Source organism: Temnothorax longispinosus, chromosome 3 (genome assembly GCF_030848805.1).
Source record: "Temnothorax longispinosus isolate EJ_2023e chromosome 3, Tlon_JGU_v1, whole genome shotgun sequence".
In the NCBI taxonomy this organism is placed as follows: domain Eukaryota; kingdom Metazoa; phylum Arthropoda; class Insecta; order Hymenoptera; family Formicidae; genus Temnothorax; species Temnothorax longispinosus.
The window spans coordinates 20246286-20261450 of NC_092360.1; the positions used below are offsets into that span (position 1 = coordinate 20246286).

At 40.3% G+C, this 15165-nt stretch overlaps 1 protein-coding gene across 11 annotated transcripts in view; it reads right to left on the reverse strand.

Annotated features, from left to right (window-relative positions):
- The window catches only part of Mtd (TLD domain-containing protein mustard), a 152482-nt gene that overhangs the window by 56655 nt on the left and 80662 nt on the right, over positions 1-15165 (reverse strand). For 8 of the 11 annotated variants that reach the window (XM_071773866.1, XM_071773864.1, XM_071773863.1 and 5 more), the window contains one exon: positions 956-1024. The exons of the other annotated variants lie outside the window; for them this stretch is intronic. In XM_071773866.1, the coding sequence (XP_071629967.1) occupies positions 956-1024 (69 nt within the window). The remainder of the gene's footprint in view (positions 1-955; positions 1025-15165) is intronic. 11 annotated transcript variants of the gene reach the window in all.

Genomic DNA, 15165 nt, shown 5'->3' on the forward strand with positions numbered 1-15165 from the left:
TCGAAATGTAAAGTGAAAATGATATACCGAGTAACGAAAACAAACGCGCGCGAGAATATCGGGTAATGAAAAGGTATTTCTATTTGCAGTTTACGTCCCTGGAATGGAATCAAGTCGCCAGCACATTCGGAAATGGGCTCTCTCTCTCTCTCTCTCTCTCTCTCTCTCTCTCTCGACTCGAGAGAGAGAGAGAGAGAGCCCACTCGTCCACTTACTCCCGCAGGAAACATATTGTGGGACGTTACGCGGGTAGACACTAATAGTTTGGCGCGACACTATTTGTAAAACGCTCAGCTGAGAGGAGGCAATCTTGCTTAGCCATAACAAAACGCAATTTCACGATGCAACGAACCGTGCGCCGTGCAGGTTGCCTCCATAAGTCGTGTCGTCCACGGACGCGTGGCCGACAGAGATAAAGCCCAATGAGATTCCTACGAACTGAATAACTCGACATAGTGCAACGCGTCGTGGGAAGGGAAAAAAAAGAGAGAAACGTGAATGAAAAAGTCGGTGAATGAACTTGCGTTATGTCATAGCAACACGGCTCATTGCTGTAAGCCGCACATTTCTGCCGATTTCCTATATAGGATTGTTCCAAGTTTTACTTTTCAGAAACGTAGAATTCTTTATAAGAGAGACGTATTCGGAAGAGAGACATACGCGTTGTTACGTAAGTTTCTTTTGCGGTCACCTTACGGCTAGACTTACGATAAAAAAGACGATATGTTTGTTCAAAAAACTTAGAACTCTATTTACAAATCTCTATTTGCATTCCTACATGCTTTTCATGTACAATCTTGCGTGCGTTTCTATATAAAGGATGCACAATCATACTACATTCTAAAGAGAGATCATAACTATTTATAATACTTATAATTCTCGCTGTTGAAGTCCGGAGAAAATAGAGAAGTGACGATGACGAGATATGATGATAGAGCGTAGGTGTTTTGCATACCTGAAATAAGACGCTGAGAGATTTTCCGTCGATTTCGAGGTCGTGACGTCCTGGGACATTCGCCTGGACCTGGGATGCAACAAACAATCCAAAACAAGGATGGTGAAAACACATGCAATCTACGTGCGCAGGAGCTTAAAAAAAAACTAAAATCATAATTAAATTGAAAAAAAAAAGTAAACTGCAATAAGCTTGGAAAGTAATTTTTACTCGGAAAACTGTTTTCCACGCGCAGAGTACTTGAAGTATTTTAACCTCTCGTAGAATTTTTAATGAGCGACCTTGCGTGCTGGATATTTTAATTCGTAATGTATGAACATGCGACTTATCAAGTACAGCGTGTTTTTCATAGTTTTTTTGTTGAAATAGTACAATATTAATTCATCACGTCTGTTTGCAAAACAAATTTTTACTTCTTTTACATCTCACTGAAATACTCAAGATTCGAAATTCTCTCGTTATAATAAATAACAATTATAATAAATATACAATTAAAGCAATAGTATTACTTCTTCCAAAATATTTATTCATAAAAACATGTCTTCGATTTAAGTAAAAATCTCATTCCAAGCGTACCGCAGAAACTGTCAATAAATCAAATTAAAAACAAGCGTAGGTGCAAAAAGCAATTCGGCAAGGGCCAGGATGCTCGCAATCAACAATAAAACGTTCAGAAAATCCAATCGAACTAATCATCAGATAACTATTGATCGTAATGCATCATAGCAGTCTATTGGATGCACATGCAGCTGTGTTATTTGTCGCGATCCGTGCTGCGACAAGTGCTGTCTGCGCTATACGTGCGCGTGAATCGCGGAAATGCATGGTCGCACGTTCGTGTGGCAGCGGCCGCACTCGATTCGGTCAATTTGAGAAGGTAAAACGTCTGCGTGCACTCGCGCGTACACGGGAGGCCGCATCTCTTCCCGCGCTAATTGCATCCGACGTTTTAATTCGATTACATTCGACGTGGCTCAGCGGGTTCGCGCTCGTTACTGCTTCGAAACGGTGTTCCTCGTTTGCCGAAACGTTGGGAAATTCGCTCTCTTCTCGAAACAACGCGTACGTGTATTTGTTCGAGTAATAAAATCTAACTTACAGACATATTTTAATTTGTAGATTTTACACGTTATGTCTGGTGGATTTAACTATTTAACGAGAAAAATTCATTCCTCTTTTCGTTGCAGCTTAAGAGAATTATTTGTAAAGAATAATAGTAAGAAATGCAATACCGCGTCAAAAGTATTGCATCACAATATGGAAAGAGAAGTCGTTACTTTAATGAAGAAAGACGTACATAAATGTTACAAAATTTTATTTTAGTAGGTACTGTTATTTTATGCTTTGATAGAAATACTTAAAAAAAAAAAACAAAGATTTTAATGATTTAATTACGTTAAATCATTAAGATAAATAAATGTTATAAAATGTTATCTTAGTACTGTTATTTTATGCTTTGATATAGGAATACTTTGAGAAAAAACAAAGATCTTAATGATTTAATTACGTTGTTTCAAATTATCACCAACGATAATTATAAGTCAATTAAATCACTAAGATCTTTGTTTTTTTTTCTCAAAGTATTCGTATCACAGCATAAAGTAACAGTACTAAAATAAAATTTTATAACATTTATGTACGTCTTCCTTCATTAAAGTAACGACTTCTCTTTCCATATTGTGATGCAATACTTTTAACCGGTACTATATATTCTAGCAGTTCTTAATAAAAATTAATTTTAATTATTCTATGTAATACAATGTATCACAGGTAAGGAGTTGGAAGAGAAATTTATTGGGTGAATATAATCAAATTATATACTGCCGATAAATTAAACTTATTAAACGATGAGATTGGATACTTTCAGGCAGTTTTGTTAACTATTCAAGAAAGTTTTCATAGAACTGTGGTCGTCTCTACGCTGTAACATTTAACAACTCGGTAATAACCAGAAGCAATATGAGCCAAAAGGTGCGCACGTGTACACTAAACAAAACTAAGAGAAAATGTTTTATGTTTCGGAAGAATTTTGCTATAAATTTAGAACTTTGCAGTCGTACATCGTACATCTGAATACAGAGGCGAGCAGGAAGTAACAATGCACTAAATATATATGGTACAGCGCACTTTCGGATGTGATTCGTTTTAATCGCGCGGCCGTACGGGCGTCGCAATTTGTGCAAAGCTGGATTTTACTGGTGATTAGGCAGCATAAATTACGTTATTGCGTTAAATCATATACAACGGTATGCCAATAATTAATCCGAAACAGTCTGAACGCCGGCGAAATTAATGTTACCGTGCGACATTCCGGATAGGAAATAAAATGATGAATTGTCGAACAATATTTAATTAAGTGACCTAACGCGCGCGCTGTTTTCACCGCGCTCGGACAAATATAAGCGGATATAGGTATAAATAGCTTTGGCACAATTTCGATGGCTCTTGTTTACGCGACCGTTGCTTTCACGCTCCGGCAATACTTCGCCAAAAAACAAATATTTACGTAACACCTCGCGGCGTCGCGAGTTATACGTCCGCGATTTTTCACTGTATGCGCAGGGCTGATGCTGAAAGACGGTGCTGAGGTATTTACTGAGAACGTACTATTTCACGATTGCACGTCGAAACATGCATAGCATTATGTTAACTGTGTATTACGTTAATTATGGAAATCGCGGTATGAGTCAAGAGAACCGCGGTAATTAATAAGTCACCGCGCCGCGAGTTCTCGGCCACCGGAGATATAAATAATAAATTCGTAGCCCGAGCCAATCGACCGGACCTTCAACGAAAACATACAACCGCATTCTGAAATATTTACCCGCTGATATACGCAATATCAAGAATTTATTAATCCCTCCGAGCCCGAACCACAAATTCATATATATATGTATATATTCTTCCTAGAGCTGTTTACTTTGTACACCTATTTTACCAATCAATCCCTGAAATTCTCTTTAACCACCGAGATCGCGTATTTGTTCGAATGTATAACATGCCGACGGAATGGTAATAAAGAAATGATGCAATTACCTACTTCAAAGAATTATACAATAAATAAATTGAAATTTCAGTAACGTAATGTCAATCGAAAAATGTTTCGGTAATATTTCTTTACTTTTCTTATTTCAATTGTTGCAGTAGCGCCTGGAAGTAGGCAACTGCAAACAGCTGCGTGCAATGTGGACGAGAAGTAATTTTTTTCTCGCAGGCGTTTTCCTTATCCTATAGTTTCCCGGTTTCGCATGGTTTCACATACTCGTAAACAGTGACGACTTGAGAAACAGATTGACGTAAGATGTGTTATATTTATCGTATGGAAATTAAAAGATATAAAAGAGACTAACATATGCGTATTCTCTGGCTATTAAAAGAGAATAACATTAGAGTGTTGATATTGCATGTGATATTTGCTGTGAGCTTGGTACTAGGTATTCCCATACAGTAGATTAAAAAAGTATTTGCACACCCAGTTTTCTTACAATAACTACGAATTGTAATTATGTTTTATTCCTTCGAATTGTGTCCATAAGTAATTCATTACATACAGTAGGTATATGTAATAAGTTACTTATGAATTCGTAATTATGTATTATTCCTTCAAATAAAATTATTGTAAGAAAACTAACCGGGTGTGCAAGTACTTTTTTGATCCACTGTATTGTCAAACAAAACTGAAAACGAAATTTCAGCAAAATCGAAGCAGATTTATTGCCACGGGTTTCGGTATGCTCTTCTTTTCTTACTTAGGAAGAATTCTTTTCAACTTTTTTTTAAATTTTCGATTTTTTTTTACTATTAAAAGCTTGAAGAATGATAAATATTTTGCAGCAATCTATCTAATTTAGTTATATTCAAGCTTAATACTAGATCCGTTACATTTTCTTAACTACTTTATAATTTTAAATATCATATTTTTGTTTTTACATTTTGAACTTTTATAAATAGTTTTCATAAATAAATACTGTTACGTAAATCAAATCAATAATACCAATTATTACCAAAAAGCTTAATCCGGGAACGAGTGTCTGCGATGAATTTATACCCCAATATCGAAAAAATGAAGCTCACGACAAAGCAATTTTATAATGTGCTTATTTATTTTTATATATTTTTTCGGTTTCTCCTTATTTTTTTTTCAGAAAATCTTGAATAAATCTATATACATATTGTCCTCAAATACTCATAAATATAGAACAATCAAAAATATGCAATATGTAATTATATCTAACAATAACTTTTAATTGGAGTGCAGACGCCCGTTCTCGGGTTAATAGTAATAATAAAGAGAATATTTCATAAAGAGAGTTTCACGGTAAGATCTCCTAATGGAGTGCACATCAAAACACGCAAATTGCAAAGATTTTGGAAACGATGAAAGTCAAGTCGCCAAAGAGAAAAGAGAATTGATCCATTTCGGCGCATTTCAATCCATCCGGAAAAAGTTTCACCGTGAAATCTTACAGCGACGATGCAAAGTAAACAGTTGATTTGCGAGCAATTGACGCAGTTAACAGTTAATAATGGACAGTTTCGGATGACCTCCTTATGCTTGAACGCGACTCAAATGGCTCGAGTTACGTCGTTACGTGTCCGTGCGGTAATACGCCACCACTGGGCGCAGTATAGTAAAACGGACGGTACGTGCGCAGACGGCGCGCAATTTCCCCGGCTATCGGTCGCGCCGGTGAGCTGCGTGACCGAGATCACGCGCGTTGACCGGCGCGCACGAGGCGCTTCTTACGCACACGATGGAATTGGGATAGCGCGCGGCATCGACGAACCATCGAAAGAGAGAAAGGTGGCACGAGCACGCGCGCGTACGAACGACCGGCGCGGCGGCGAGCCATTTCGACATTTCCCGCGATAGGTAATCGGGGAATACGCGTGGCCGCCGTATTCCCCGGAGTTGTTACCTGGGCTGGCCCCCCGATGACTCTCGGTCTCTTCCGACAGCACGCGCGTCAACGGGAAACCTTCGCAGCCTTCTATCCTCCGTGGCGAAATCGCGGGGACGATTCATTGGCAGCGGATGTTAATTGAGCGACGGTAACCGCGATTAAGATTAAACGAACTGCTTAAGCGGAATCGCCGGAATTGTTTCTCAACATCATGACACAACCACCGATGGGATTAAGTATCTTGCAAGGTTCGAATCTGTTGGCGTAGTTTCGAACTCTCTGCGATTACTTGGAAAAATAAAAACAGTACTTTCAATTAAACCCGAACCTGAATCAAATGTATTCGAATATTTTATGAGTATTTTAAGAGATATTTTACGTTCCTTCGAATTAAAAAACGTTTGTTATAAAAAACATTATTTTACATTATTTTTTTATAATTACAAATATTAGATTATCAACCGAAATTAAACATAATAAAAATATGATTAAAAATATGGAGTAAAAGTTATTTAAAATCTTACACATTTATACATTCTTTAAACTAACAATTTCATTTTTAAAGTTCGAGTACTACCTGTAAAATATTCGATTTATTAGGAAAGAAACTATTTATAAATGCATTTCAAATCCTGCAAATATTCATTTTAAAATTCAAAATTAACTCAAGATTGACTATTTCGTAAATATAATGTATGAACTATTATTTTTCATGAATATCACTCAATTACCTAGAAAATGAATCTTTATCTTCGAATTTGACTTGGATTTTTATTGAACTTTATCCCATATCTTTATAAGTTGCAACGTAACCGCTCTTTTCGATGAGAGATGAACATGCTAAGAGAGAGAGAAAAAAAAACGAAGAAAGAGCGACTTGAAAAGTAATCAGGAATTCGCGTGCATATTGATTGAAAAATATTGTACATATTTTATTTTTCTTTCCGAAATATTTTATCATTCTTTCGAAAAAATACACGCATTTTAAAAATGCATATTTGTAACATTAGTAATAATTGTATTTAAAACCTAGAACATCGAAAATTGGACTCGCCAAAATTGCACGTTGCAATTTTGGAATCAGAATGCATAAAATAACGCAACTAGTGCAACTCGCCCAGGAGCGCGTAATAAATACACCGCTCTATCGCGGAAGTTTTACGCGCGAATTGACTTTATTTTCCTATTATCATATTTCACAAAGCCGCCACCCGCCAAATTGGCAAGATGGGGCATCGTGCCATGATTAGATTGAACGAACTTACCTGTGAGTTCGATCACAATTATGCCCTTTGTCTCGTCCGGATGGAAACTATGTAGTCGGGCCCCTGCCCGCGTATCAACAACAGTATTCAAACTCTGCCAAAAAGCAAAGAAAGGCCGCCTCCCGCGGCCGCGCGCGCCGCGCGCCCGCCGCGCGCGCCTCGCCTCTTCATAAGTTTCCAAGCCTTTTTGCAAATCGCTAATTTTCGGGGTGGGAAATAAATGTTGGGTGGGTGTCCTCCGGACGAGACAAGGGCATAATTGTGATCGAACTTCACAGGTAAGTTCGTTCATCTAATAATTATGCCTCTTTAATGTCTCGTCCGGATGGAAACTATGTAGTTGTTTATAGCCTAGCGATTTGTCAATTATAGGAACAATCGTATAGGAAACTGTGATCGAAAAAATGTATTCCATTAATAGAAAGTACAAGATATATAAACTCGTAATATAAACTGAAAAAAAATATAAACTCGATGCTCAAAACTAGAAGCTTATACTTATAAAAATAATATAATCCGCTGCTCAAAGCTATAGTCTTAAAAAGTAATCATAATATATACTTATAAAGATAACATATGGTCTTATGTTCGAAAATATAATTTTATACTTATACAAATAATATACGTTGAGTGAATGATGTGTAAACTATCAATCTTTATTAAAATAACGCAAATCCAACTAATATGCCTCCGAGTTGCGCTATTGCTTGCTATGCTGAGCTAATAAAACAGCGTTACTGAATTCCTCGGGATTATAAGCGGCCTATTGTAGAAGTTGGCGAAGACCCGGGACTCGCCCGTCCAACCTGCCGCACGCTTAATAAAATCAAGGGGGACTCCCCTAGAAGATGCTTGAGACGTTTGAAGCGTGTCGAGTGCTATGTGCTGAAAATATGGAAGTGTCTATTCCGCAATCCTCCAGACCGCTACGAAATCCAGCGACTGATAGTTTTGGTGACGAAACAGCTTTGTGAGGCTTAGACAAAGAAATAAATAAAAAATCCGCATGAAGCAAGGACGCAAATCTTTTGGTATTTTCCATATAATGCTCCATGAGCTGAACAATGCAAAGGTTCTCCTTGGTTAACGAAGCGGGAAAACATAAAAAAGGGTTGAGACCGACCCGGGGCCGAGGTTTTAATTCGATCCGGTACGCGAATGATTAGTCTGTCATTTAAGAAATCTGTGAAATTCTAAGTAAAGCAAATGTTTGAAGCTCTGTGACCAGTTGCAAGAATCGAGGAGGAGTATCAATGTTCTTAGTGAGCAATTTTAAAGGAACTCCTTCATACGGGTAGATAGAAGACAGTTTTAAGCTATCACGGGAGCGGGGTCCCAAACAAAATCATACCGCGGGCGAGGCGGTTTCAGTGTGGAGACGCCTCTACAAAAGCGTTTGACCGTTGGGATGATTCCCGATCTCGTTCTGAGAGATAAGGGAAATAGCCAATCTCATTGTATTTAGGGTCCGAGTAGGAGGAGATATTCGAGCAATTCTTGAGCTAAAAACTGTAAGAAGTGAGCTACTGATGGCGAGTAAAGCGATAGCCGATGATGGTGGCAGTAATTCCACCCCCAGGAGCGAAGCGAGTAGGAATATTGTTTGATGGTTGATTCCGATAAGGAAGCTAGTAAAGCTGGTATTGCTATATCTGGAACTGACCGGGCCTTGAACGCTTCCCTGATAACCTCGTGACCCCCAGGGAAAGAGTCCTCCATGTTGTGGTGGCAGCTCCTGAAAGGTGATGCTAGAAGAGAATAATTGGGAGGAAGAATCAGTGGTTCGGGAAATCAAAAGACGACCGAGCTAACGGAAACCCTGGCTGCGAAGGCCACCAGGGAACGATTTAGAGTTCCCGTTGCTCTTCGTCATCAATTGTCTTTCTAAGTACGCGAGGCAGTAGGATGAGGGTGGAAAATCGTAAATTTAGTTCTTTCCACGAAAGGGTAAACGCGTCTACGGCAGTGCGATCCTGGATCAGGAAACCAGGAAACGTACAAACTGCATTTGTTATTAATTGAAGACGCAAATAGGTCTATGTCGAAGGGGCCAAAAACCCTTGCAACCCGACGACCAAAGCTAGCTCAGATAAAGACCATTCTGTAATCTGGGTCTGCCATTCTAGATTCTGCGTCCGCGACTTGAGTTTTCTAAAGATGATATATAGGAGGCAAATAAGAAAATGTTACGAGTCTTTCGCACCAGAGCCAAATTTGTTTAGAAATCTCGGAGAGGTGAGGAAATTGGATGGAACCAAATTTGTTAATATAGGCTAAAGCGGTGGTGTTGTCAATGCGAAGTAGGACGTCGCAGTCCTGCAGATCTGCTGCAAACAACGCAGTCCCCGTTAAAAGCCGCTTTAAGTTCTAGTGCATTTATGTGTAGGGTTTTCTCACCCTCCGACCACCAGCCATGAGTACGCAGCTCTCCACATGAGGCTCCCCATCCGTTCAAAGACGCATCTGTAAAGATTTCTCGAGCAAAATCTACTGAACGAATCCTGTTCGACTGGTCTAGGATTAGAAAAGATGTTGATCCACCATTTGAAGTCTTCTCGAAGGTGTGGGGAAATGTTCATCCTTTGAAGAGTAGTCCTCGTTATTTTCGATAAGAGAGAGAAATTTCTCTCTTTCAAACATTTTTGTATAAAGCAACCCATACTGCACTGCAGAGGCACCACAGAAATGAGAGACCCGATAAAGCTGGCGAACTCCCTGATAGAGCATTCTGACTTCTGGGCTAAGGATCTTGTTAGCTTTAATAAATTCTCCCGACGAAGAGGGGGGATTGTAATGGATTGTTCTGTTGAATCAAAAATGAAACCTAAATATTTGCGCTTGGTCGATGGTTCCAGCTGCAATTTGGCGTAATTTATCACGAAACCTAAAGACTGCAGAGAGATTAATTGTAGCGGTGATATTACGCTCGGCATTCCCCGATGGATGAGCCAAAAAGGAGAAAATCGTCTAAATAGATGACGGATTGATACCCTCTTCTGCGGAGGCAAGTGATTACCGGTCGAAGGATCTTCGTGAATATATAAGGGGCTGTAGAAAGGCCGAAAGGTAAGGCTGTAAATTCAAAGGTTTTTCCTCGCCACTGAAATCGAAGAAATTTTCTGTGACCCTCGAAGATTGGAACCAGGAGGTAAGCGTCCTGTAGGTCGTAGGGATGCCATGTAACAACCCGGTAGCATAAGGCGAATCACAGTGCGCCAATCTTCTAATTTGAAGTGTGGGGGCTCGATGTGCGAATTCAAATCTCGCAGATTTAAAATAAATCTTTTACCTCCCGACGGTTTATCCACTAAGAAGAAAGATGAAAGAAACTGATCCTTGCTAGGTTCGACAGGAACGATGGCCCCTAATCGATATAATCGTTCTATCTCTGAATCGCAGGCTAGTGCAGCAGCAGGTGACAGGTTAGGTTCAGTAAGAAAGGTCCTTGATGGTGGTGAGCTGGCAAAAGGGATACGGTAGCCCTTTATAGCTTCCAGAACCACAGGATCAGAGGTAATATCCGACCAAGCCTAAAAAAATTTGGCTAAACGGCCAGCCCGAACTTACATCGTTTAACGGTGGTATCGAGATCTGGTTCGGGACTGGGAGCGATGGCGCCGGCTCTGGTAATGGTGGGCCCCTGATCGGCGAGCCGCTGGTGGACGGGCAGGGGCCTTCCTGTTTCCCGAAGGCCTAGATGTTTGAGGCTGGCCACGTTGCTGAGCTGCTTGACGGACAGGTTGTAGCGTTTTCTTCCCCACCTGAGGAACTGGTTTGGAGACTTCGCGACCGGCCTTTTCACAAATCTGAGCCGCCTTGAGCGTTTCGGCAAAATTCTTGCCAAAGAGGAACTCGTCGATAGGTGCTGACTTTGCGGCGTTCTTACCCAAGATGTTGAGAGAAGGCTCGGTGAAGGCTCTCCTCGCGAGTGAGAGACGGTAGTGATGGTCGGCAAGCAGGTGAATGCCTTCTCCGAATAATGCTAAAGCCGATTTTGCCTCGTCCCTGAGATCCTGTAAGACCTCTGGCTTCAACAATAGCGACATGCCCGTGCCGAAGGCGTTGAGGCAAGCCCCTACCTGTCTGTGAAGACAGTTGGTACTCCGTCTCTCTTTTCATGACTGAAGGGGTCAATGCCTGCGATGATATCCTTGTTCAACTTTGGTGGAGCCAAAGCTGCAAGCTCCTCTTGCACCTCGTATTTCGTCATAAGGTTAGTGCGAATCTCTGCTTTAAGGCCACCTCGCGACTTTTCCGTCTGGATTGAATTCAAACGACGCAATTCCAAGAGCTGATGTGGGAGGAGCCTGAGCTCCCCCAAAAGCTCGTTGACTAGAGCGTGTGTCTCATTGACGACCTCCGGGTCCTTAGATTCGGGAACGACGGTGGCGGGTGAGTCGGCGAAGGATACATTACCCTCTGATGTGGGGTTTTCCTCTGAGATGGAAACGATCTCCGCTGAGGCTACGCAGAAAAAAGACAGAGTGCAGAACACACATCGGTTAGTGCCCTCTCTTTGCCAGATATCCGGAAAAAAACTGGGTCGACAAGAGGACATACCTGGTACAACGCCGCGGCTCGCGGTTGCGCGGCCGTGTGTTCTTCTCGCTCTTGTTTCTAAGGCATGTGGCGTAACCGGATGCCAAAGACGATGCAGAAGCAACATCTTTGAGCCGATCTAACCTCTGCGGGTGAACTAACCTGACACTTGTCTAGGTTATGTGAGCCGTTTCGATCCGCAAGAAATTGCTGAATATCTTGGAGAATCTCACGGTATCTCTCCTTGGACCGGGAACGTCGCGTCGATGATTCTTTCGCTAAATAGCTGGTCGTCCGATGAGCTGAAATCCCTGGATCTCTCCCTTCGCTGTCTGTTTTTATGAGCGCGTGATTATGCGAGCTTTCTCTTGAAAATAATATCGAGACCCTCTTCTTGAGGAAGAGTGTCTATCTGCCTTCTTATGCTTTGGCATAACGGACTTAGTACGGAAAAAAGTCCTAAAGAAAACAAGAAACGAAAGGTTAGAAATGTGGTACACGTGTTGTTGATAGAGCGAACAGAACACAATGAAGAGGCGAGGCGCGCGCGGCGGGCGCGCGGCGCGCGCGGCCGCGGGAGGCGGCCTTTCTTTTGCTTTTTGGCAGAGTTTTGAAATACTGTTGTTGATACTGCGTGCAGGGGCATCGACTACACGTTTCACATCCGGACTAATACATAAAGAGGCATATAATTTCCTTTCGCGGTACGTCGCGCTGCTTAACGTTACGAACTTTACGTTCAATCCGAATTAAATTCAGTCGTTTTACGCCAACAAGACTTTATTATGCACGTCTGTTCCGCGAATACGAGCACTCGCAGGAAATCTTTTATTATTCCAGACGTGCATTATTATTATTATTATTTTATTTCCGGAAAACTTGGAAGAATCGCTCGTAAGATTTACGAGCAATAAACAATATTGCATCGTGGACAGTAACTGCCACTGTCCCGATAGACGCAAGCGATAATCACGCTATTATACGGTTATACTGGGTTTTTTTATTTTTTTAATGATACGCAGCACGATATTGGCTTCGTAAAGTTCCTTTGTGACGCGCAGATCGATCGATATTGTTGTCGGTGTTTCATAGCTCATGAAGTGTATCATCGTATTATATTGCGTATCCGCTATCCGTCGTTTCTTCACATTGTGTCTGGAATATATTATATTATCGTACCTTTAATTATTGTGATTAGCATTAAAACGATCGTTTATGTTTCAATGATAGGATGGAAAATGCTCTCAGTCGCGTGTCCGTGAGGCTCTAAAACCGTCTCCGGCAGGTACGAAGGAAACTCGATAAAACGAGAGAAGACGAGGATTCCCCCAGCCCCCGCGTTCTCCGTTAACGAGCCGGCAAAGCAAACACGGCCGAGCATCGATGTTTTCATCGGGCAACAACGCCGGAAGAGGTTCTTCCCCATCGTTGTCCGACTCGTTTAACGATCGTCCTGGAACCGCAAGGATGAAACTCGTTGTCCTCGACGATGGATCGATATCTACGCTAAACTCCGTCACCGGAAGACAAACTTTACGGAGGAAAGAGAGTACGCGGAATGTGTGTGTGTGTGTGTGTGTGTGTGTGTCCGTATCTGTGTCTGTATATCGGTGTGTGGCAATCAGGTTGTTCGGGAACAACGTTGGCCGCCGAGACGGAAACTCTGCTGGCTGTCGGCGTTGTTTTAACGAGGCGGGGCTCCGGGAATTCGCAAAGGATAAACTCGATTTGTGCCGCCTCGTGTGCCACAAACCGCGTTACTTTATGACGTAAACTTAGCCCGTATAATGTAATCGATGTAATGTACCGTATGGCATTGTCGCGGCAAGATCGAAACCCGTCGTGGAAATGCCGTTTGAAATGTCGATCGCTCTGGGAACGAATCTGATTGAGGTAGGTACTGCGTGGAATATAAATAGAGTAATATGACTAATATCCTATCTCTCTCGAAGTCGGATAAAAATAAAATGCAATAAAAAATACCACCGAGGAAAATATTAAATACAATCATTTGAAGATACTTTCTATGAGAACCGAATAGGGAAACACATATCTAAAAAGACTAAACTATTTTGTGAATATTTAAATTGAAGAGACAGCGAGATAATGATCAATTTCGTAACGATAATAGTTACGTTTTCAGGATATATTCTAAATACAAAATAAATAATAAAAAAGTTAATCAAAATTTAATGATTTTAAATCTCTTAAAATGAGATTGGTCAGAAAACGATTTAAAGTTATAGAACTTTGATTAATTATATCCTAGAACACAATGTGTTCATATATTACTCATACACTTTAACAATTACTTTTGTCTCTACAATTGACGTTCTAATCGTTTTTAATTCATATCGGCGCGGGATTTTTCTTCTTTTCCCCGTTTGTTGACGAAAATTTTTTTTCCGCGTTCCGAGTCACCTGCAGCCGTGACTCAAAGCAACGTGGAAATTCCATTGTGCACGGAGCATCAATCGTGCAATGTACTCTTCGCATTATCGTCCCGCAAATTAAGCGGAAATGTCGACGATCGTAAGCGGGAAAAGAGGAAAGACATAAAGAAGAGACGCGACATGGAATTTCGTTCTCACGGAGATTCTAAGAATTTCGTTACATCGAAAATTTAACTCGCTCTTTACATTTTGTTAAAATTACTTTTATATGAAAAATGTTTTATAATGTAGACAAATATAAACAAATATATAAATATTTTGAGATACGTCTTGAAAAATATATACAGTGTGTAAAATAAATTGTTTCTGGAACAAAATCTCGTACGTGCTAAATATAATGAGATATAAATAAATAAACAGAGGAGGCGAATTTTTATTCGGATCGCGTATCCTCGGTGCGTTTCTTGATGGAAAGCTAGATGCTTCCGCTTCAAAAAAACAGCGTGAATCGAGGACATCTAGCTTCCGCCTAATTGATACCTGCGTTCAATTAATTCAAGAAGGAACTAGTAAACGAGGTCGAAACAACACTCCTCTGGTAGTATCAAAGGATTACGAAGGTCGAAGGCAAATATCGTTAACAAAGCTGTTTCGTTATTTTTTGGGCTAACAAAACATTTTTCTTGCTAATATGCTTTCATTTTCAGTTATAACACACAATCACGTTTATCATATTTCGTAGAAAACGTATCATAATTAAACAATTAGTTAATTACATTATGGTATAAATAAATAAGGTTCACAATTAGGCAGCTAATTAAAATTCTAAAAAGTGACGTAAACTTCAATTACGCGATATCGGTTATCAACCTTACGGGATAAGATTAATTATTGAATAACAGTAATATTGATTAACAATGATATTGATTGTCAGTAATTTGAGAAAATAATTAGATTATTAGATAATTTCTAATTTAGGCAACATCAAACTTAATTCTCTTATATAAATGTCAAAGGCTTGTTAGATCATTGTCTGCCCTTTCGCAGCCATATCGCGGCCGTAATCGAAGGACAACGTAACTTGAAACAAGAGATACACGGTATTCGTA